The sequence below is a fragment of the Podarcis tiliguerta genome (assembly GCF_965153285.1).
Source record: "Podarcis tiliguerta genome assembly, chromosome: 10".
Lineage (NCBI taxonomy): Eukaryota > Metazoa > Chordata > Lepidosauria > Squamata > Lacertidae > Podarcis > Podarcis tiliguerta.
In genome coordinates, this window is record NC_139543.1 from 9197225 (window position 1) to 9221332 (window position 24108).

The 24108-nt window shown below is 43.6% G+C and overlaps 1 protein-coding gene across 3 annotated transcripts in view; it reads right to left on the bottom strand.

The window, feature by feature from the left end:
- Positions 1-3236: 3236 nt before the first annotated feature.
- Positions 3237-24108, bottom strand: part of LAMB4 (laminin subunit beta 4) — a 70285-nt gene continuing 49413 nt past the window's right edge. For all 3 annotated transcript variants that reach the window (XM_083399278.1, XM_083399279.1, XM_083399277.1), the window contains 12 exons: positions 22077-22297; positions 20431-20527; positions 18482-18857; positions 15138-15298; positions 12264-12469; positions 10453-10656; positions 9770-9914; positions 8916-9123; positions 7383-7521; positions 6224-6400; positions 4142-4295; positions 3237-3479 (listed from right to left, as the gene is read on the bottom strand). In XM_083399278.1, coding sequence (XP_083255404.1) covers positions 3340-3479; positions 4142-4295; positions 6224-6400; positions 7383-7521; positions 8916-9123; positions 9770-9914; positions 10453-10656; positions 12264-12469; positions 15138-15298; positions 18482-18857; positions 20431-20527; positions 22077-22297 — 2228 coding nt within the window. In that variant the 3' untranslated portion in view covers positions 3237-3339. The remainder of the gene's footprint in view (positions 3480-4141; positions 4296-6223; positions 6401-7382; positions 7522-8915; positions 9124-9769; positions 9915-10452; positions 10657-12263; positions 12470-15137; positions 15299-18481; positions 18858-20430; positions 20528-22076; positions 22298-24108) is intronic.

A 24108-nucleotide genomic window follows, 5' to 3' on the forward strand; every position in this document is an offset into this window, starting at 1 on the left:
CGACTGGACCTAATGGTCAGGGGTCCCTTTACCTTTACCTAACCCATGCTTGTGTTGTATGAGCTCTGGGTTTCAGTCCCTGGCACCTCTAGGAATAAGGTAGGAGCCGCTGATGTGAAAAGCCTCTGCATAAGACCTTGGCGACCACTGCAAATCAGATTAGACAATATTAGGTTATACGTACAAAAAACCTGACATGGAATAGCATGGTTTCCTGTGTTTCTAGCCCAACCATGATTTGTGAATTGGTTTTGGGTTAGATCCAGGTGCAGTTATTAAAAACAAAATTGGCTTCCATGGGAAAATTAACGTCTCAATGACAAGATTAATCTAATTCCATTGAGCACATGGATTGATAATATGGACAGATTAGCTGCATATGAACGAATTGCATGTCGACGCAAATTAAGAATGGATAAATATGAAGAAATCTGGAATGAATATTTAAGCGATAAGTGGGGGGAAGTGGGAGGAGAGAGAGGTGGGAAAATATTGTTTAAAGCGTGCAGTCATAGGTATATCAGTGTATTTAAATCTGAGTTGTCAAACTGTTATCATTGTTATTATGGTTTTTGTTGTAGTGTCTTTTGTGGTTGTTGTTTGTATAGAAAAAATGATTAAATAAATTAAAAAAGAAAAGATGAATCTAATTCCTATGGAATCAATCAACTAATCTAACTAGTTAGGGATATAACCTGGACTGAGATTTTGTCATGCAAACAAACAAAATCCCACTCCACAAATGTTTTAGCCACATGTACTGTAGAATCACAGAGATTGAAGGGACCCAAGGGTCATCTAGTCCAACGCCCTGCAATGAAGGAATCTCAGCTAAAGCATCCATGACAAATAGAAAATCGCTGTTGATGTTTTGAGTCCTCTGCAATACAGTATTAACTTAAAATATACTGTATACTCTTTCCTAAGTGCTTATAAATGCCATTGATTTAAGACATTGTACAAGATTAAATTGCAGATTTATTAGAAAAACATTTGTCACTATTAGGTGCAGCTAAACAGAAGCCTTAGCTGTCAGCATTAGTACGTGGTGCAGATGAGTTTTCTCATCCCTTGAGCTGGAAATACATCTGTTTTCAGTTGTGGGTGGATTTCAGATAGTGATAGCCTTTGGAGTATGGCTGACTGTATTCCAAGCAATGAGGCGTTTGGAAACAAAAGGATAATTGCCTTAGTATAAGCATGAGAGCTGATGGGCTGTTTTATATGTTACTCAATGTGATTTAAAAAATTCACCTGTTGTGGAGTTTAGGCCTGGCACCCTCATAACCCACCCTGGCCATTTGAAGCGAAGTATAATTTGGATTGCATGTGTAATCTGTCTACATCAGGTACCCAACAGATATTGTGGACCACAACTCTCCTCTACCCCAGGTAGCAGGGTCAATGCTCAAGAATAATGAGTGTTGTAGTTCACAGCCTCTAGAGGGCGCCACATAGGCTACCACTCGTATGCATGACATTGCCCGATTTATGTATGACATACCAGATTAGCATAATCAAAGCACACCAGAACAAAGATAGATGTAAGGAAATCAGCAAATATTGAGCATGCAATATTGAAATCAGCAAAATATTGAGCATGCACCACTTCCTACAGGTGATGGAGCACATGCCATCAGAATTTCAATATGGATGAATGTCTGGCCATCCCTACATGGGTGAATAAATGGACAGAATTAGCCATTTCCTTGCACGTAGCTAAGTCCAGCTGACAATTCATAAAATGCTGCTATAGTTTCCATTTGATGACTATTGCTCCGCTTCTGCTGTTAACTGATCTTGGTACTGATTGCAAAACTGGACATGCTGTAGGGCAGAGGTTGACCCAACTCCCATCTGCCTTTTCCACCATAGCCAATAGCCAGGAATGATGGGATATGTAGTACATCAACATCTGGATGATCTGCCATGCTTGCTGTGGGGCTTAAACAGTTAAAATACCTTTACAAGTAGCACTCTGGTGAAAGAGGAGAGCGCAAAATATGGTTTGAAGCTCAACATCAAAAAAACGAAGATCATGGCCACTGGGCCCATCACCTCCTGGCAAACAGAAGGGGAAGAAATGGAGGCAGTGAGAGATTTTACTTTCTTGGGCTCCATGATCACTGCAGATGGTGAAAGCAGTCACAAAATTAAAAGACCCCTGCTTCTTGAGAGAAAAGCAATGACAAACCTAGACAGCATCTTAAAAAGCAGAGACATCACGTTGCCAACAAAGGTTTGTATAGTTAAAGCTATGGTTTTCCCAGTAGTGATGTATGGAAGTGAGAGCTGGACCATAAAGAAGGCTGATCGCCAAAGAATTGATGCTTTTGAATTATGGTGCTGGAGGAGACTCTTGAGAGTCCCATGGACTGCAAGAAGATCAAACCTATCCATCCTTAAGGAAATCAGCCCTGAGTGCTCACTGGAAGGACAGATCCTGAAACTGAGACTCCAATACTTTGGCCACCTCATGAGAAGAGAAGACTCCCTGGAAAAGACCCTGATGTTGGGAAAGATGGAGGGCACAAGGAGGAGGGGACGACAGAGGACGAGATGGTTGGACAGTGTTCTGGAAGCTACCAGCATGAGTTTGATCAAACTGCGGGAGGCAGTGGAAGACAGGAGTGCCTGGCATGCTCTGGTCCATAGGGTCACGAAGAGTCAGACATGACTAAACGACTAAACAACAACAACATGCCATTAATTTGTGCTAAAAGAGTAAATTGTCCTAAATTGCTAATATGCTGTTGAGCTTATGTCCAGCTTGCAGGCATCTCACAGGCATCTGATTGGTCACTGTGAGAACAGATCCAGTACTAGAGGGCCAGTGGCCTGATTGAACAGGCTCCTCTTGTGTGGTAATTTACTTTAAAAAAAAGGAAATAATAATATGCTTTAAAGTCATTCCTAGATGAAAATTTTAAATAGTTTCCTGCTGCCACCTAGTGTGTGAGAAGAAAACTATCCTTTAAGTTTCTAAATAACGGTAGCACAGGCATCCCTAAACGTGGCCCTCCAGATGTTTTGGGACTACAATTCCCATCATCCCTGACCACTGGTCCTGTTAGGTAGGGATGATGGGAGTTGTAGTCCCAAAACAGCTGGAGGGCCGAGTTTGGAGGTGCCTGGTGTAGCAGCAAAGCACCATATACTGTAGTGTACCTCAGCTCTTCAAAGTACCGACCCCCATAAAGGTCAAAAACTAGCACAGTAAACCACACAACATCACCTTAGATGTTATAATTATACAATTTATAAACTGTTCATCATTACAAAGCGGTTGTGGAAAGCTCTTTGCTCATTTACAGTTATATTGTTAGATTATTAGACTCATTAACTTTTGCAAATAGCATATTTATTTGACTGCTGCATAATCTCATCTTTGATAGCTGTGACTTGATCTTCCAGTTGTCTCAGCTGATCAGCCTTGTTTTGTTTAATCCGGTTCAGATCCTGTATCTTATTTTCCAAATCTGAAATTAAAAAAAGAAAACATCAGGTGGTTACATACAATTAAGTAAATAAAATCCTTGTAAATCACTGCCCCCCCCAAAAAACTGCGAGTTTCCAAACTTTCTTCTTTGAAGGACCTCTTTTTCATATTGGCTTGGCAGTCAAGGAACCTCTGCATTAGGGCTGCCGTCTTGCAACCCAGACACTGGATATGGCGCCAGCCCCGCAAAAATGTGGATGGGGGCGTGAGCCCGCAAACCCCCCCCCCCTTAGTTCAGGAGTGGCTTTCCCATAGGAGTGGGGGACTCAATTTACAAATGGAACACACTCAACAGGAAGCGGAACATGTTCTGCTTCCAAGGCAAAGTTCACAAACTTAATCCAAGTTGTTCACAAACTAAGCTGTTCTTAAACCAAGGTACCACTGTAATTGTTTTTTTCCACTGAGCCACTATTTTGTACCTGGCTTGTATTGGTGCATCTCAAGCGTGGAGTCTTCCTACCCCTGACCTAGAACATTCCCTGTGGCTGTGTATTGTAGGAAAAGACCAGTGGTGGAAGACAACCTATGTTTCTGGGATGTTTTTCCACCATTACTGATATTCTCATTGAGGGACCCTCGATAATTCACTGAGGAACATGCAAGAATCCTTGAGTGGATATGTAAATGCAATATATATACCTGCTATTCTTTTCATTTTCTTTTCAGTCTCTTTAGCCAGTTTCTCAGCCTCATTTTTCAACCGATTGAGTTTCTCTAAGGTTTCCAATGGAAGGCCTTTGGCTTTGAGCTTTTCTTGTAAACCGGCATATTCTTTTTTAAGATTAGCAAATTCCTGTAACAACAATATTTCCCAATGAAAAGTGTTGTTGTTTTTTTATACCTCTGCTACGAAATTTAGTTGTCTGGGTTTGCTTGCTTGCTTTTTAAAGGTTTAATCAAGTAACAATTTTTACGGCCAAAAAATAAACATTGTCACTGAAGAAAAAATAGCACTATGGAAGAAAAATAAACATATTATTTCTGGCAGTAAAAAAAAAAAAATAAATCTCAATAAGTAATTCAACATGTTAAGAAAGAGGGAGAGTCCAACTATCCTTTTTGACTTTCACCTTCAGACTTCATTAATGCTGTTATTATACATACATTCAAAACAAAAAACAAAACAGAATACTCTTCTGACTTTTATTTTTGTGAATTCCAATACAGAGAGGAAAGATCTCAGGTCAATCAGAATCTGAATGAAATTAAAGTGGATTAATGGCAAACAGCTAACATTTTATTCTTTTTTTTTTTTTGAATAATATTTATTCCAATTTTCACAAATACAAAAAAATTGAAAGAGACAAAATACAGTAGAATAAAGGGGAAAAAACAAAGATAAAAATTGAAAATACATAAAAAAACACACCTCCACCCCACCAAAAGAAGAAAAAAAACAAAAAACAAAAACATTTAAAAAAGAAACACTTCCATTGTTCAAAATTCCATCCTTCAATAACTTATTTCCTCGATCTCCTCCCACCTCCCTTTTTGTATTCCAATTACTAATTAAGTCAGCAAATTCTTTCCATCTTTCACTGCTTACTCACTTATTTATCTTAATCCATTTAAACCTTATCCTCCCATCAACATCTAAAAGATTATCTATACTCCAATCTAATAAAAGGAGAAAGGAGAAAAACCTTAAATCTTATACCCTTAAATCCTAAAATCTCAAATCCTTGTCATATTTCCACTAAAGTCATATAAATTCATTCCACCATCTCCCACCATTCCTTAATGGCACACAGCTAACATTTTATTCTTGCAGGGTTCCTGGATGGTTTGCAAGGCCCCTGGGAGGTGTAGATTCTCTCCCTTTCCTGTTCTCTGCCACGATGATAAGACGTTGAGATTATTATAGCATGTGATTGGTTGTACTCTACTCAAATATGGTATCCCGGCTTTTGCACTTATTTCTTTCCACTAGGGGTTATACAAGGGATGCTTGAGCCAAAGGTATATTTGCCTACTTCATGAATTGATTAAAATATTTTATTTGCAACAAACCAAAATGGTGTTAGAGATAGGACAATATATTGGCTTAAGGCCAATTGAGATGCCAATCCCCGCCCCATTTTAGCCGCAAAATGATTCTAGTCAATCCCATACTGAGACTATGCTTGTGTTGAACTCGTGATATCGGAGATTTGCAACAGCTTGAGGTCATTAACTTTTTAAATTTCCTTCAGTCTAGGTTTGCTGGTAATCTGGATATAGAGCAATTCAGTGCCTTTAACTGTAGTGTTTGTCTGGTTTTTTTTACACAGTTGCCAGTGTGAAGAACACAATTTTGGGTGTTCTTTAGGTGGGATTCTCAGAACGTAAAGGTAAAGGGACCCCTGACCATTAGGTCCAGTTGTGGCAGACTCTGGGGTTGCGGCGCTCATCTCGCTTTATTGGCCAAGGAAGCCGGCGTACAGCTTCCAGGTCATGTGGCTAGCATGACTAAGCCGCTTCTGGCAAACCAGAGCAGCGCACGGAAACGCCTTTTACCTTCCCGCCGGAGTGGTACCTATTTATCTACTTGCACATTGACGTGCTTTCGAACTGCTACGTTGGCAGAAGCAGGGACCGAGCAACACAAGCTCACCCCGTCGCGGGATTCGAACCGCCGACCTTTTGATCGGCAAGTCCTAGGCTCTGTGGTTTAACCCACAGCGCCACCCGCGTCCCTCTCAGAACATAACCCCCGTGTAAATTGTGAGCTTACAGCATTACCTTATTAGTCGCTACAGCTTGATTCTGTGCTTTTTCGGCCTCTGATTTAGCATTGGTGACTTGGCCCCTGCTCATCTGCAATTTTGTCTTCAAGGAAGCGATTTCATCTTCCAGCTCTGACTGCTTTTCTGAAAAGTCCACTAATTCACCATCCGTCTTGTTCATTTGGTCCGCAGCCTGCAGAAGAATCATCATGTAATCAACGGGATGCTTGTAACTCATTACCCAACAAGACAATTTTGGAGGAGACCAACTGAAATCAATGGGCTTAAGTTACTTAGGCCCAGTAATTTCAATGGGTCTGCTCCTTCAGATGCACAAAACAGACTAAGCAAGGATTCCATAGCTATACTCTATAGTGTGGATGGGAGGTACATTATTTAAATAGCAAATCAAGTTAGCAAGTTAATAAATAAATTACCAGGGCATGGGGGGATGTATCCTAAAAGCTGGCATGCTTTTTAAAAAATGCATTTAAAAATTGTTATAACCCAACCTGGTACCTGCTGGTGAAGGATTTTTAAAATACAAAAATCACAGATTTATGTAGAAATGGGATAGAACAGACTTATGGAGGAGCACATAATAAAACTGTCCTGGTATAAAAAATTATTTTCCTCTGTCAGCACCAGTTTGGGAAGGAACACTGTTATCTAAGCAACTCATTCCGCCAGGCTATTCCCACCCACCTGACTGATATGGCCCACAAAGTTGAGACAGGAATAAGCTCCAAAATGGGAATGGTAGGGCTTAATCAACAGGAGCCATGCGGGATTTGGCATCTGGTCCACCCCACTACTATGCCGAAGTTCAAAGTTCAGAGAAATAACAGTGATAAAGGGAGTCTTTTGAAAGCGAAAAATACTTGGCCGCTTCATCCTACCCTACCCCCCTTTAAGACAGAAATATGTGAAAACACGTGGCAAAAAGAACAAGAGCAATTTTGTTATTTGTAGAAGCTGATAGGAATACACTGATGCAATACTTCAATAACTTATTAAAAAGAAAAACCCACAGACTGCTTTGATAATGGGTTGAAGCCAACTGAATGAAGAACTGGAAGCCTAAGAAAATAAATGCTAGTGAAATTCTCTTGTTGGCACATTCTCTTACTCGCTTTTGAAAAGCCTCTGATGAAAGTTAACTGTAAAGAGGATACCTTTGCGATCTTTGCTTTGGTTTCTTCTATTGTTCCATTTAACTTTGCAAAGTCATCCTCGGTTTGCCGTTGAATATTTTCAATGTCTTTCAAGCTGCTTATCAATTCATCAGGTGTTGGGAGACCTTTTGCTACTTCCCTAAGTAATAAAAAAACCCAGATCTTCAGAAGTATAAAAACGGCACTGAGATAGACAGTTAGATATAGATATGCAACACACACACACATGGAGCTCTAACAATCGGTTTTTGCCCCAAGGAGCTTACAATAAAAATAGAGGATGAAAGAGAGAGGCAAGAACATTAGTATAAGAGTATATTTATAGAATGTTTCGATGACTTAGTTCACATCGGTCTACCCATTGTGGGGCTGAAAATGCACTTCAGAACAGTGGCGTAGCGTGGGGGGTGCAGGGGGGGCTGGGCGCACCGGGCGTAACATCTGGGGGTTAGGGTTAGGGGGCGCAAATCCATGGGTTAGGGGGCACAAATCCACGGGTTAGGGGGCGCAAATTACTTGCCTTGCCCCGGGTGCTGATAACCCACGCTACGCCACTGCTTCAGAATGTAAAACAAAGGCAGACAGATATACAATTTTCTATGATTTAGGGATAGTTTCCAAATCACAAACACAACACAATGGTCCAAAAGTTAGCCAAAGGCTACCTGAGAGATTGTTGGGGGTGGCATGAATGCTGTTCTACTGACTGGGTCATAAGCGCAGCATTTATGTCCATGAAGGACCACACAATAGACCAGTGGAAAACTCACTGGAGTACATGTGCCACTGGTGGTAGGACCTGAATCAGGGTCTTCCATGGGTATATTGAGGGTGCAGGATGGGGCTCCTTTGGATTTACAGGTTCCAAAACACGCTTGTTCCTCTGATATTCCCGTGAATCAGAACTGAAAGTATGTCAGGCCTGGAGCTGGCATAGCTAATTTCCCTCCCCTTACAGTCAGTGGGGAGGTGGAATGGGGAAAGGGACAATTGAGAAAAAGCTACTCCTTTGTATGTACTGAGTTGAATAGGATCCAAAATGCAGCAGTCTGATTGGTCCTAGAACAATAGGATCCAAAATGCAGCAGTCTGATTGGTCCTAGAACAATAGGATCCAAAATGCAGCAGTCTGATTGGTCCTAGAACAATAGGATCCAAAATGCAGCAGTCTGATTGGTCCTAGAACAATGCAGCAGTATGATTGGTTGGCAGGAGCCACCCAATCCAGCTCCAGATGGAAGTGAATCCACAACCTGATTGGCCCACAGAAGAATTCTGGAATTAGCCAATCACGTGCAGCCCATTGTGTAAATAATGTATATAAAGCAGATACTTTGGGGGAACTTTCATTCCTCCTCACCACTATGAGCTGAATAGAGCATGAAATCCACTCTTGACTCCGAGTATATCTCATACTTCATCTCCGATTCAGCCGGGAAGCAGTCAGCATGGCTTTGTGTAGCAGTTGCTCAGCCACATCCAATCTCTCCCACCCAATGGCAGGACTGTAAAGGAAGGCAATCTTGTACTTACTCAGCTTCTTGTGCTTTCGCCAATAGTCCCTGTGCCTCTTCCATTTGCTCACTTAACCCATTCACCTCTGTCGGGGAGACCTCGCAGTGTGCCATGAGGCTCTTGAGTTTGTCGAGCACCATGCTTAGCTCTTGGGGAGACCCTGGCAACTGGAGGCCCAGGACATAGTTTGCAACTTTCTCTATGTCTTCTGGTGGGGCACTCTCCTCTTGGAAAAGTGAAGAAAGAACAGTTTAAGTCCCAACATCCTTGGTCTAACATATAATATGAATATACAGATATTATCTTGGGAGAAAAACAATGACAAACCCAGACAGCATCTTAAAAAGCAGAGACAACAAAGGTCCGTATAGTTAAAGCTATGGTTTTCCCAGTAGTGATGTATGGAAGTGAGAGCTGGACCATAAAGAAGGCTCATCGCCGAATAATTGATGCTTTTGAATTATGGTGTTGGAGGGGACTCCTGAGAGTCCCATGGACTACAAGAAGATCAAACCTATCCATTCTTAAGGAAATCAGCCCTGAGTGCTCACTGGAAGAACAGATCCTGAAGCTGAGGCTTCAGTACTTTGGCCACCTCATGAGAAGAGAAGACTCCCTGGAAAAGACCCTGATGTTGGGAAAGATTGAGGGCACAAGGAGAAGGGGATGACAGAGGACGAGATGGTTGGATAGTGTTCTGCAAGCTACAAACATGAGTCTGACCAAACTGCGGGAGGCAGTGGAAGACAGGAGTGCCTGGCGTGCTCTGGTCCATGGGGTCACGAAAAGTCGGACACGACTAAACGACTAAACAACAACAACAGATATATCTAAGGCAGGTGGATCAAAATATGGGTTTCAAGCATACTTGCCTAAGAGAAAGTTCTTCAATCTCTTGATGAGCTCTTTGATGTTTTCTCTTTCCCTTTCTATTTGATCTTTATTTTTCTCCAGCTCTTCGGCCATCAGCGAGGCTTTCTTTTTGGTATCCCCAGTCATTTTCCTTACGCTTTCAATCTGTGAGTGTAGATACATATGTAGACAGATATTTAAATAATGAACTGATCTCTTTAAAGTTTAACTTTCCCTGACAAAGCAAATTCGTATTTCCTAAACCTGTTTCTACATCTGACATCCCTAACTGATAAGATGGTTCCATCGGGTGTAATAAGGCCATTTGTTTTTGTAACTTCTGGGCCCATCTGAATCTGGAACTCTCAAAGCCATACTTAAGGAGCCTAAGGGTTGGGTCGTTCATTCATTCATTTTATTTGTATGCCATTTCCCCACAAAAAACAACCATGCTTAGAAGCGGCTTTCAACAAAGAAACAGGGATGCATTTCAAACAAACACTATAAAAACAAAGTCATAATAAGATAGCAAAACGAAAATGTAGTAACATACAAAAACCTACATTTCAATACTGTAGATATAATAAGATACTGGCATATCTTGGGGGAAAAATAGAATTTTGTAAAAACCTTTCGTAGCTCAAATGTGCTATGTTCAATAAGTTTACATTGAAACACACAAGATTGCTGTTACATGCGGTACCTTCTCTTCAGATCCTTGCATTTGGTTGGTCAAGTTATTTAACAACAGGACTGTCTGACGTCCTTCTCTGATAGCATTTGTAGAAAGAGGGAGTGCTCCATTACAGTTTGGGCCGCCACAATGTCTGTTTCCCTGGCTATCTCGGCATAAGGCCCCACCACAATCTGATACACCGCAAGGGAAGTTTCCTGGTAACCCACATATCTGCATCGAAACAAATGTACTGGTTGAAGGAAGCAATAATACAACATGATATGAATGAAATGTGCTAGAAGAGAGCTTGAAAACATTACATTTGTATGCTCTTCATCTACCTCAGAAAGGTGAAATATGAAGCCTTCTTTTAAATTAATGGTTTTTCAAAAACTTTCTACCCCACACTGATTTGCAAAGCAATCTGAGCTATGGATTAGGGAGGGCTGCCATATGTCCGGATTTTTCCGGAACTTCAAAGGTGGAATTGACGTCTGGGTGGGAACTTCCGCAAGGAGGCGCTTTGTCCTGGATCTTAGGCAAGTCAACAACAAAAATTGCGTTTTTGTAGAAAAAAGCTCAACAACTTTCAGGGTGTGCACAATGCACTAACTAGGCCTGTTGTGCCTCACTGTAATCTAATGTGAATTGAGATTTGCTGTGCAGCTGCATTTTGCCAAAGAAAAGAGAAGAAATGTCACATTTAACTTGGCCCCGAGAAGAAGAAGAAGAAGAAGAAGAAGAAGAAGAGGAGTTTGGATTTGATATCCCGCCTTTCACTCCCTTTAAGGAGTCTCAAAGCGGCTAACATTCTCCTTTCCCTTCCTCCCCCACAACAAACACTCTGTGAGGTGAGTGGGGCTGAGAGACTGTGACTGGCCCAAGGTCACCCAGCAGCTGCATGTGGAGGAGCGGAGACGCGAACCCAGTTACCCAGATTACGTGACTACCGCTCTTAACCACTACACCACACTGGCTGGAACACAACCAAGTTTCCCCTGCAGCAGAAGCTATATGGTGGTAAATGCCCAGCATTGTATCCATTGTACACCCATTGAAGTTACCAGACATGACTAGCTTACGACCATTCATTTCAATCGTTCTAGGATGAGTGTTGGATACAACCCATAGGCCCAGATTCAACTAACCTAGCATGCTAGTGGAAGCCAGTGCAACAGGGCTTTCCCTTTCTCCCCACTGTCTGCTCCTCACACCTCTCCCCAATCTGCTCTGGGGGGTCAGGAGAACCCGCAGAAGAGTGCATTGGTAGAGGGGAGGGGTGATAATTCAGTTTTGCAAGCAGAAATGCTTGCACTGACAGAACAATCAGAAGACTGTGATGTTGAATTCCTCCCAAAGTCTCTAAGGACAGCATTACTAATGTTTCCAATAAGGAACCCTTAAAAAAGTTTCTATGGCACTCCAGAACACTGGATGCGATGATAAAAGCATTTTCTTCTCTTGCAGACGTTAAACCCTGTTCACACCAGACATGCATTTCCAGTAGTAACTGTGAATAAGCATTTTTCTTATTTATACATTTCAATATGAACCACATTTACTACAGAATATGACTTGTTGGAGTTTAATGGGGCTCACTTTCTAGCAAAAATGCAGAGTTTTGCCGCTGTGGTTTACAGGTTGGCTTTATTCGTTTTCACAATTTATGCTCCTCTTTATCCAGTCAAAGCCTTCCAAACTGACTAAGAACATATTCTTTTCAGAGCAATTTACACAATAAAACAAATACATATGATGTCTCACCAGCCATGCTGTGATGGCTGAATTATTCATTATGAGCAGTAAAGTTATACTTCCTGTGAGGAATTAATACTTACCTTCTCATTTAGATGTTGAATATCTGAAGTGTTGAACAACTTCAGCTGCCCCAGTGCAGCGCTTTCTTTTGAAACTAGATCATCTAACATGCGAAATGTATTACTCCTGGTTTTTCCTCCATGTGTTAGGACAGACTTTGAGCCACTGATTCTCTCTCCGGCCGACAACGTTATTTGGTAATAGTTATTTATTTTGTTGAGGGAATCTGAATCAAATGACAATGTTACTTGCCTTGTTTCATTTCATATATTGAAGATGGGACCCACTGAAATAAATGGGCTCTCCTCTTTGAGATCCCAACTCATGGTGTGTCAGTTGTCCCTGAAGGTAGTAGCTGTTGCCAGGATCATGGTATGTGAGGAGGGAGTTTAAACCCTTTCCTCCTCTATCACAGGTCTGATGAAAATCATCCAGCCCCCACCCAAAGCTGCTATCAGCCCAGGGATGGAGGTTTGCACTGGAACTCATGGAAATTCTTACTCCTGGGGTAATAGCAGCTTCAGAGAGATAATTGCCCCAATACTGTGGCAGGAGGAGGAAAGAGTTAATCCACTTTTCCTTACACCACGGTTCTGAAACAAAATAGGTCCTACAATAGCCATTGAGAGCGAACACACACATATGCTTTTGTACACTTTATCTGCTTAAAACATAGCTAGGTCATGCTTCTCCCCCCTCCCCCAATTCAGAGAAGATAGTATTTAAATAAAAAATGGCAGGATAGATGTGGATTGTGTACACTGCTTCCGAAACTGGTGGTGGATGCAAAGTAAACGGGAGTGTGTACACAGCCATGCACAAACGACTTCAAGTGATGAATTTAAACTAGATGCATTTAACACATATGTAGGCAAACTAAGGGACGCGGGTGGCGCAGTGGGTTAAACCACAGAGCCTAGGATTTGCCGATCAGAAGGTCGGTGGTTCGAATCCCCTCGACGGGGTGAGCTCCCGTTGCTCGGTCCCTGCTCCTGCCAACCTAGCAGCTTGAAAGCAAGTCAAAGTGCAAGTAGATAAATAGGTACCACTCTGGCGGGAAGGCAAACGTTGTTTCTGTGTGCTGCTCTGGTTCGCCAGAAGCGGCTTAGTCATGCTGGCCACATGACCCGGAAGCTGTACGCCGGCTCCTTCGACCAATAAAGCGAGATGAGCGCCGCAACCCCAGAGTCGGTCACAACTGGACCTAATGGTCAGGGGTCCCTTTACAATAGCCATTGAGAGTGAAACACACACATATGCTTTTGTACACTTTGTCTGCTTAAAACATAGCTAGGTTATGCTCCCCCCCCCCCCGCCCAATTCAGAGAAGAATGCATCAAAACATAGTATTTCAATAAAAAATGACAGGATAGATGTGGATTGTGTACACTGCTTCCAAAACTGGTGGTGGATGCAACGTAAACGGGAGTGTGTACACAGCCATGCACACACAACTTCAAGTGATGCATTTAAACTAGATGCATTTAACACATATGTAGGCAAACTAAGGCCCGGCAGTCGGATCCGGCCCAATCGCCTTCTAAATCTGGCCTGTGGATGGTCTGAGAATCAGCATGATTTTACATGAGTCAAATGTGTCCTTTTATTTAAAATGCATCTCTGGGTTATTTGTGGGACATAGGAATTCGTTCATTTCCCCTCAAAAAATATAGTCCGGCCTCCCACAAGGTCTGAGGGACTTTTACAGCCCCCTGCTGTAAAAGTTTGCTGACCCCTGATTTAGCATTTAGTTCATAAAGTAGTCAAACGTAGAAACACAGAGCAGTGTTTGCATCCATGCCTGGTGCCGCACTCACGGTGAAACAGAATTTGATGTGCATGATCATCACTCGTCTTTCCCACTTCTGTGGGCATGACAGAATAATCTGAGACACTTACTTGCTTTCGACCAAAACTCTTCAGGGGAAACAGAAGCTTACATGGGTTTCCCACCCACACACCCAAATTCCTGTTGTGGTCAAGTGGAATACTTCTTTTGCTTTCAAAGGAATTCACTTGCAATGAAGACTGCAGTCCAGTGCCCAGTTTCCGAGAAGGAACCCACACTGAACACAGTGGGTCCTAAGGTAAAGGTAAAGGGACCCCTGACTGTTAGGTCCAGTCGCAGACGACTCTGGGGCTGTGGCGCTCATTTCACTTTACTGGCCAAGGGAGCTGTCATACAGCTTCCAGTTCATGTGGCCAGCATGACTAAGCCGCTTCTGGCGAACCAGAGCAGCGCACGGTGACGCCATTTACCTTCCCGCTGGAGTGGTACCTATTTATCTACTTGTACTGTGTGCTTTCGAACTGCTAGGTTGGCAGGAGCAGCGACCGAGCAACGGGAGCTCACCCCGCTGCGGGGATTCGAACCGCCAACCTTCTGATCGGCAAGCCCTAAGCTCTGTGATTTAACCCACAGCGCCACCCGTGTCCCATATACAGTGGGTCCTACTTCTAAGCAACTATGCATGTGATTGCATTGCACGGCTCCTCCTTTGCTCCTCAGTTAAATGGGTTTGCAAAGGACTAAACTGGGTTGACATTAATTGCATGAGTGCAATTAACATGCACGTTAAAAAAAGAAAACAAATTAAACATGAGCTGCAGAGGGGCCTGAGAGTTCCTGGGATCACAGGACCCAGGCAGACTTCTCAGATTTAGCTTGCTTTCTGAAACAATGCAACATCGTTAAATTTGGAATGACTATATCGCTATGGGACATTCAAGCTGCTCAAGAGGACTAGCAACCGAGTTTTCACCTTGATAAATTAAGTGTTAGAATTTAAATATAAATTTTGAAGGTCTGAAACCTCTGCACTACAAGGGGTTGTGGTGATGTTCCCCCCCACCCCCATGTAATTTAATAAATTTTAATTATTGGCCCTTCCTACCTTGGAGGTGCATGTAATAATTCCTTTGATGCAGCTCAGACATCTTTTGCAGGGTTTCAGACAGATGGTCAGCATCTTTCCTAATGCCTTCTATCACACTGTTGAGGTCAGGGAACTGGTCCAGAAAGTCAGGTTGCCGATACATTTCCGAAACCTTTTGTCTAACAAGAACAACAACAGATCAGCAGCCCCCTAAGATTTAGGGTTAAGAACCGCACTTTGCCTAAACTTAGCATCCTAACCTAGCACACTAATGGGCTTTTACTAGTCTTGACTATATTCCTGGGAAATCACAGCATCTTGAACCCAACAGTTTTTGGACTGGATTCCTGCTTTGAGCAGGGAGGCAGCTGCACTAGATGGCTTCCAAACTCCTAAATTCTAAATTTTCTGTTACTGAATCTAGATGCACATCACTTTAGCTTGTTTTGAGGAGTGGCATTCTTTTTTGTACTTTCTGTATTTGGCAGATTAAATATCTACATTGACATGGGAATGACATTAGGGATGGAAGCATCTGTCGGTTTCAGTCTTCTCAGTTTCTCGTTTATCTTATCTTCTCATTTATCTTAAATTCAGCTCTCTACATTTCTGCAGCAATCTGCGATTTGAAAATAAATCCTCGTGAAATTTTAGTGTTAATTTCTCCCAATAAACACATTCTTATATGCAATTTTGACAGATGTGCAAATTTGTTGAGCAATTTCGCCTAATATGGTGCATGCATGTTATTTTCATGAATATATCCATTTTTAGGCACAATTTCACCTAATATATGTATTTTTGTTAACACTGGTTGGAGAACTGCACCACAAAATTCAGGAAAGCGCAAATTTCAAAGGATGGCTGTGTTTCAGTTTCTAGTATTGTTTTGGGAATTGCAAATTTGACCGATTCAGCTTTAAATGCAAAAAACTGAATCGAGTTCCTCCTTTATCCCTACTGCACATTCAATTTAGCAATAGCTGTCTAATTCACTTTGGCAATATTTACAAGCGATGTGTCCCAGACTAAAAAAATTCATAGCATCAGTTGGAAAGTCAGCACATGCTAAACATAAAGGAAATGCCAGTTTGTGGCACCACAGCTACCCTAAGATTGGAGGCAAGCCCCAAATATTTATAGGTCTCTTTCTGGAAGTGTGACATCCTCTGATGACAGGTGGAGTTAAAAGCAGCACTGGTGGGGGTGGGGGAACCCCATACAACTTTTATGTCAGTCTTCGACCATTTGATGTTCCAGGTAGACCACAAATGAATTGGTATTTCTGGAGCATCTTTCCTTCATTTTGTGAAAAATAATGTTTTTATTTATTTTACTCTTCTGGATTTTGGGTCAGTCCTACCCCAGTTAGAATGAGTGTGAAAAAACAAAATTGACCCTGAAAAAAGGTCATCTGAGGTTATGTGTTATCATGCTTAGCTCATGTCAAGGCCCAGATGCATTCTGGGGAAATAAAGATGATGGCAGGGGCTGCGGCTGCTTTGCCCAGTGCTTTCGTCACAGCACTGGGCCAGCAAAGAAGTGTTTTAAATGTAAAGAAAGGCCACTGTCAGATGCAGTGGGCCCTATGGGGCCTAGCATTTTAGCCTACCATAGAAGGGATGCGGGTGGCGTTGTGGTCCACTCTGGGCGGCTTCCAACAAAGAGCAAAAATACACTAAAATGTCACACATTAAAAACTTCCCTGAAGTTTTTTTAAACCACTGGGCGTCTTGGGCTTGCTGATCAGAAGGTCTGCGGTTCGAATCCCCGCAACGGGGTGAGCTCCCTTTGCTCAGTCCCTGTTCCTGTCAACCTAGCAGTTCGAAAGCACCCCAAAAAGCACAAGCAGATAAATAGGTACCGCTCCGGCGGGAAGGTAAACGGCGTTTCCGTGTGCTGCTCTGGTTTGCCAGAAGTGGCTTAGTCATGCTGGCCACATGACCCGGAAGCTGTACGCCGGCTCCCTCGGCCAATAAAGCGAGATGAGCGCCGCAACCCCAGAGTCGTTCGCTACTGGACCTAACAGTCAGGGGTACCTTTACCTTTACCTTACTGGGTGCTGTAAAGGTAAAGTAAAGGTAAAGGACCCCTGACCGTTAAGTCCAGTCGCGGACAACTCTGGGGTTGCTGCGCTCATCTCACTTTACTGGCCGAGGGAGCCGACGTACAGCTTCCGGGTCATGTGGCCAGCATGACTAAGCCACTTCTGGCAAACCAGAACAGCACACGGAAACTCCGTTTACCAACCGCCAGAGTGGTACCTATTTATCTACTTGCACTTTTTGGTGTGCTTTTGAACTGCTAGGTTGGCAGGACCTGGGACTGAGCAACAGGAGCTCACCCCATCGCAGGGATTCGAACCGCCGACCTTCTGATCGGCAAGCCCAAGAGGCTCAGTGGTTTAGACCACAGCACCACCTGTGTCCCGTGGGTGCTGAGGCCTGGTCAAAAGAGAAACTTTGGCAGAGTTCTTCCTCTAGGTCCCTCAGTTGCTCATTCCCATTTCTCTGTACCTTAGTTTTTGAACTGAATGAGCAACTGATGTAAAAAGACAAGCAAAGGACCCTGCTGGAGATATTGTTATTGTTCATGCTACAGGAGGGTGAATTAAGAAGCCCCTTTTATCAGTGGCGTAGCGTGGGTTGTCAGCACCCGGGGCAAGGCAAGTAATTTGCGCCCCCCCGCTGCACTGTCCCTCCCCCAGATAGTCCCTCGCTCTCTCTCTGCACCGCACCGCACGCCTGGCATCCTCCCCTCCACAGTGGGCGGCGACCCGGCGGCTCGGATCGGATTCGCACAGCCAGCACTGCAGTGAGAGAGAGTGAGTGAGCCAGGTAGGGGCAGAGAGCTGCGAGTGCGAGCGCGCCCCCCCAGATGTTGCGCCCGGTGCGGCCGGCCCCCCCTGCACCCCCGACGCTACACCACTGCCTTTTATGCCTTAGCATGGTTGAAAGCAGCTGAACTGAGTACAGTGGTACCTCAGGTTACATACGCTTCAGGTTACAGACTCCGCTAACCCAGAAATAGTGCTTCAAGTTAAGAACTTTCCTTCAGGATGAGAACAGAAATCGTGCTCCGGCAGCGCTGCGGCAGCAGGAAGCCCCATTAGCTAAAGTGGTGCTTCAGGTTAAGAACAGTTTCAGGTTAAGTACGGACCTCCGGAACGAATTAAGTACTTAACCTGAGGTAACATCGTTTTTTTGGAGGAGTAACAAGATGTGCAGCATTTTAGAGAGCTGAATTTGGACCCCAAGCTTTCAGTAGCTTCTCCCCAGCCTGAGACCTGAGATTATGCTTAAATAAATATCTGTGAAATGATGAACAAATGAGCAACTCCTGTCTAAGGAAACACATCTCACCGAATGTAGTCATGATCCTTCTTCATGCTCAACAGCACCTCTGGCAACAGGGTGGGGCTTTTTAGGATTCTTTCTATTTCAGAAATTGTATCTTCATAGCCTTTGAGGTCTACATCACAGCCAGGCATTGTCTGTCTCTTATCTCCCAGCGTTGCGGCAAACCTCATTAATTTTTGGATTTTCTGAGACAGGGAAGCAATGGCGTTATCCCACTGATCAAAACAAACGTGGCAGCGGAGGCAGGAAGGAAATTCCTGGTTGTAGCCCCGAGCACATTGGTCACAGAATCTTCCAGTGACCCCAACACGGCAGTTGCAGGCTCCAGTGTCTTTATCACACCCCGGTGTCAGAGTGCCGTCCTTGCTACACTTACACGCTGGCAAGGGGGGTGAAAGCACAATATGTTATAACTGCTGATAATTGACTAATGAAGTTAATACAATTATAATTACAGTACATTTATATGCCACTTAATTTCCAAGATGGTTTCTAAGCAGTTTGTACATGCAGAACAGATTGCAAAAAAATATGCAGTCATATCTTGGAAGTCGAATGGAATCCGTTCCGGAAGTCCGTTTGACTTCCAAAATGTTTGGAAAGCAAGGTGTGGCTTCTGATTGGCTTCTGATTGGACGCTCCTGCAGCCAATCGGAAGCCCCATTGGATGTTCCGGTTCCAAAGAACATTCGCAAAATGGAACACTCACTTCCGGGTTTGCGGTCTTCAGGAGCCAAAATGTCTGAGTACCAAGGCGTTCATGATAATAATAATAATAATAAATAAAATAATAAATTTTATTTATACCCTGCCCTCCCCAGCCAAAGCTGGGCTCAGGGCGGCTAACAACAATCAAAACAATCCAACATTCTAAAAACTTTTGACCATAAAATCAATCAAAAACAAATTGATGGCAACCAGCAAGCAAGACCCTGTGCAGATTGCCAGAGGAGGGGGTCAGGCTGCGCCCTGACCAAAGGCCTGGTGGAACAGCTCTGTCTTACAGGCCCTGTGGAAAGATGTCAAGTCCTGCAGGGCCCTAGTCTCTTGTCATCCAAGGTAAACATGCATAATTAAAATACACAATAAAACAATTTCACCCAGACCTTAAAATAAATACCCGCAATTGAAATGTATAAGTTATATGTTAGAGAAATAGGATAGAAACAGAATAAGGCCATTCATTCATTCATTCATTCTTTCATTTAATGTATATCCTGACTAATTTTCTGAGGAAACTCAGGGCAGTTCACTCATCAAAATCTGACAATATAAAAATGCAAACTCTAGAGCTAAACTCAATCAGAAAGTCAAAGCATTAACATAAAAAACCCTAAAAGAACCATACAAATTCTAAAATAGTCATCAGAATAATTATTAAAAAATCAGAGTAAACTAGCAAATAAATAATCAGATTTTAAAAACCAATATACGGAAGAAAGAAGTCCTTAATGTACCCATGTCCCAAGCTGTTTAAGGCCTTAAAGGTCCACCAGTACAGATCACACAAAACTAGCATGATGGAATAAAAATACGTAGTACGTATAAGCATGTTGTACTGGTTGTCATTTCTGAATGATTTTCATGGACAGTCCCTTCTGGAGTGCAATACAGTACTCCAGTCTGAAGGTTCCCTTATGTGGAAGCAAGATTGGAAGGAATTGAGATAATCAATTTCATCTGCAGCTTGCATTACAATCCACTCATTCGCTTGCCCCAAAAAAGAGTTTCTAGACATTAATAATAATGATAATTTATATCCCGCACTTCCTCCCAAAGGAGCCCAAGGAGGCAAACATCAAAACAACTAAATAATACAATTAAAAATAAAATAAAGACACCCATAAACATCTAAAACAATGCAATGATTGTTCAAATCTGAGGGGTAGAAATATTCTGTTTTCAATTAAAAGAATGTTAGGATTTCTGCTACATACTACTACAGTACTTACAGAAACAATGGATGTGAGAATCCCCAAAATAATTTTCATCGCATGTGTCGCAACGTCTTCCAGTATAGCCCACTTTACACGGACATTGACCTGTGAGCTGCAAAAAGAGTCTACAGTGAGAAACGGGCTTAATGGACTCCCTGCCTTCTTTGCAATCCCCCCCCCCCCATGCTACTTAAACTGCCAACTCATATGTATGTGAGCACTTCTTTTCAGGGGTTTTTTCTGATCTCTAGCTCTGAAAAAAACCTAAAAACTTGCTCTTATTTTTGCATTTCCATCAACAAAGCAAGAATAGTTTCTCTTCAGAATGTGTGTTTTCAGATTACTATCTTAAAGGGCAGGTTTTTAAATTTTTTAAAAAATATTTTCTTTGTTTACAAAAGTACCGTATTTTTTGCCCTATAGGACGCACTTTTCCCCCTCCAAAAATGAAGGGGAAATGTGTGTGTGTCCTATGGGGCGAATGCAGGCTTTCGCTGAAGCCTGGAGAGCGAGAGGGGTCGGTGCGCACTGACCCCTCTAACTCTCCAGGCTTCAGGAAGCTAGCCGCTAGCCGTGGGAGGCGCGGCTCTCCCACGGCTAGCGGAGAGCATGCCGGCATCCAGAAGCTTGGGGCGCGCTGAGCTCAGCATGCCCCAAGCTTTGGGCTCGCGCAGCCCTCTGCTAGCCATTGGAGAGCCGCGCGACTTCGGATAGCTTGCGGATAGCAGCCTGTTCTGGGGGCTGGGGTCGGGGGAAGCTCGGGCTTCCCCCGCCCCAGCCCCGCACCTGGGGGAAAAAATAACCCCCCCCTTTATTTCCCCCCAAAAAAACTAGGTGTGTCCTATGGGCCGGTGCGTCCTATGGGGCGAAAAATACGGTATGTGCATTGTCTCTTTTCTCAGGTTGCCAAGTCTTTTCTATATATCAGTTACATATGATGAGAGACGTTAGTGTTGCCTAACTGAGACATCCCTGCCCCGCTCCTGCTTGCATGCAAGTAGGAGTTGGGAGGCTGCTCCGATAGGCAGCAGGAAGCCTCCCATCACAGCTTAGTTGCTGGGGTCAGGGAAGGTGGAGGCAGCCCATAAGCTGCATCTTAGAGCCCCTGCACCACCATCGTATGGGGACTTCTGAGCAGCTCCTGAAGCCAGCCAGAGCCAACTGCTGAGACTGCTGCTGCTGCATTTCCCGGGGACATTAGATGAAATCCGGGGACATTCTGGGGTTGGAATTTGTCCAGGGATTTATTCGCAAATCCAGGGACTGTCCCTGGGAAACAGGGATGTCTGGTAGCCCTAGCCTGGCCCACTGTTTGAGAAAGAAGAAGAAGAAGAGTTTGGACTTGATATCCCGCCTTTCACTACCCTTTAAGGAGTCTCAAAGCGGCTAACATTCTCCTTTCCCTTCCTCCCCCACAACAAACACTCTGTGAGGTGAGTGAGGCTGAGAGACTTCAGAGAAGTGTGACTAGCCCAAGGTCACCCAGCAGCTGCATGTGGAGGAGCGGGGAAGCGAACCCGGTTCACCAGATTACGAGTCCACCGCTCTTAACCACCACACCACACTGCTTACCGCAGCAGGGTAGAGAAAATCCTTAAGAAAGACATTAAAATTTAGCGACATTATAATTTATAAATGGAGAATCAGCTCAATAGCCTTGCCTGATCACATAAGTTGTTCTGGGAATGTCTTGGATTGCAGTCACAGATGCGACATCCGGTTCCTTGGATCATGTTCCAGTAGCCAGCAGCGCACTGATCACACTTGGTGCCTACCACATGAGGCAAGCAAGGGCATATTCCCGTCATCTGATCACACATGCAAAAGCCATTTCCAGATGGGCATTTCACTGGGTCCACACCCAAAGGATTGCAGTTACATTCTGTAAAGAGAACAGTTAGTTATGGAAATATTCCCTTTATTTAAAAAAAGGAATGTTCTACCAGGAATTTAAGTTACCTTACATTGTAAACATCAATTTATCTGTAATAATAATAATAAATTTTATTTATACCCTGCCCTCCCCAGCCAAGACCGGGCTCAGGGCGGCTAACAATCAATAATAAAAACAAGTTGATTAAAATACAACATTAAAATACAACATTAAAACATTAAAATGCAGCCTCTTCACAGGAGGAGGAAGGAAAAAAGAAAGAGGGGGAGGGAATCAAATTGATTCTAAGCCAAAGGCCAGGCGGAACAACTCTTGTCTTACAGGCCCTGCGGAAAGAAATCAGATCCCGGAGGGCCCTGGTCTCATGAGACAGAGCATTCCACCAGGCCGGAGCCAGTGTTGAAAAGGCCCTGGCTCTGGTTGAGGCTAATCTAACTTCCTTAGGGCCCGGGACCACTAGGGTGTTGCTATATATGGACCTTAAGGTCCTCCATGGGGCATACCAGGAGAGGTGGTCCTGTGGGCACGAGGGTCCTAGGCCGTGAACTCTGTTCTCAGCTTGTTTTCTTCCTGTCTGTCTAGTAGTTCTTTGTTCTTTACTTCCATCAGCAACATGTTCCCCTCTGCTTTCATCCCTTTCTAGTGGAGTTCCTTGGGTTCAATTTTTGGTCCCTATGCTGTTTTCTCTACCTCAGAATAGCACTCCTGCATCTTCTGTCCTTGACCAAAACCCCTTCCCCTCTGCTCAATCCTGAATCCACATCTGCATCTCAAACATTTCACCCTTGTGTGTCTCATTACCACCTCAGCTGCAATATGTCCAAGACTGAAATTCTCTGAAACTTTCTTTCCCAGGGTGCCCTCTGTGTCCTTTGTTGTCATCACTATCCAGTCTGTCAACTAGGCATGAACCAGGTCAACAGGCTTCATCTCGGAGTCTTCCTGTCCTGTATTTCTTATATATCTGTCACTTTCGTTGTTATAGTGCTCCCTCCATAACAGACAAATTTGTTCCCGTGGCGCTGTGGGTCAGTGCATCTGGCTATTAACCAGAATGTTGGTTGCTTGAGCCCACCCAGGGATGGCTATATTAGAATTCACGTATTGCTGGGGGGGGTGGACTAGATGACCCGTGCTCCCTTCCAACTCTACAATTCTGTGAACTATATTAGAAACTGGCATGAAAGTGCCTATCCTGCAATGTCACTTCGAAGTAGGTTAGGGATGGTGTCTTAAGCTCACAGGTGCATGTGTAAACCAGGTACCATATTTTTCGCTCCATAAGATGCACCTGACCATAAGACGCACCTAGTTTTTAGAGGAGGAAAACAAGAAAAAAAATATTCTGAACGAAACAGTGGGTGCGTGATTTTTGTGGTTCATGCTGTGGCCATAGACATGTGATTTGACGGTGAGTTTGGGGTAGCCCAATGCAAAAATCCTGAGGATCCATGTGGATTCGTGCTTTGTAACCACGTTTTTGTGCCATTGCGGCCCCACAAAACAGTGGATGCGTGTTTTTTTGGGTGTAGGCTGTAGCCATGTACATGCTATGTGATCTGAGGGGGAATTTGGGGTGACCCAATGTAAAAATCCTGAGGATCCATGTTCTTTTACCTCCCCCCTCCCAGGCAGCCTCCTTTATTGCTAGCGTCCCTTATCTCCCTTCCGATCGCTTAACGATCAGCTGCTTCCCTTTCAACACTCCCTTCCCTCTTGTTTGCCTTAGTGTCTTTTCCTTAGCTGGAGCAGCTTTTTGCTCCTCCTTTTCTTCTAATTTCTCTTCTCATTGATTTAGT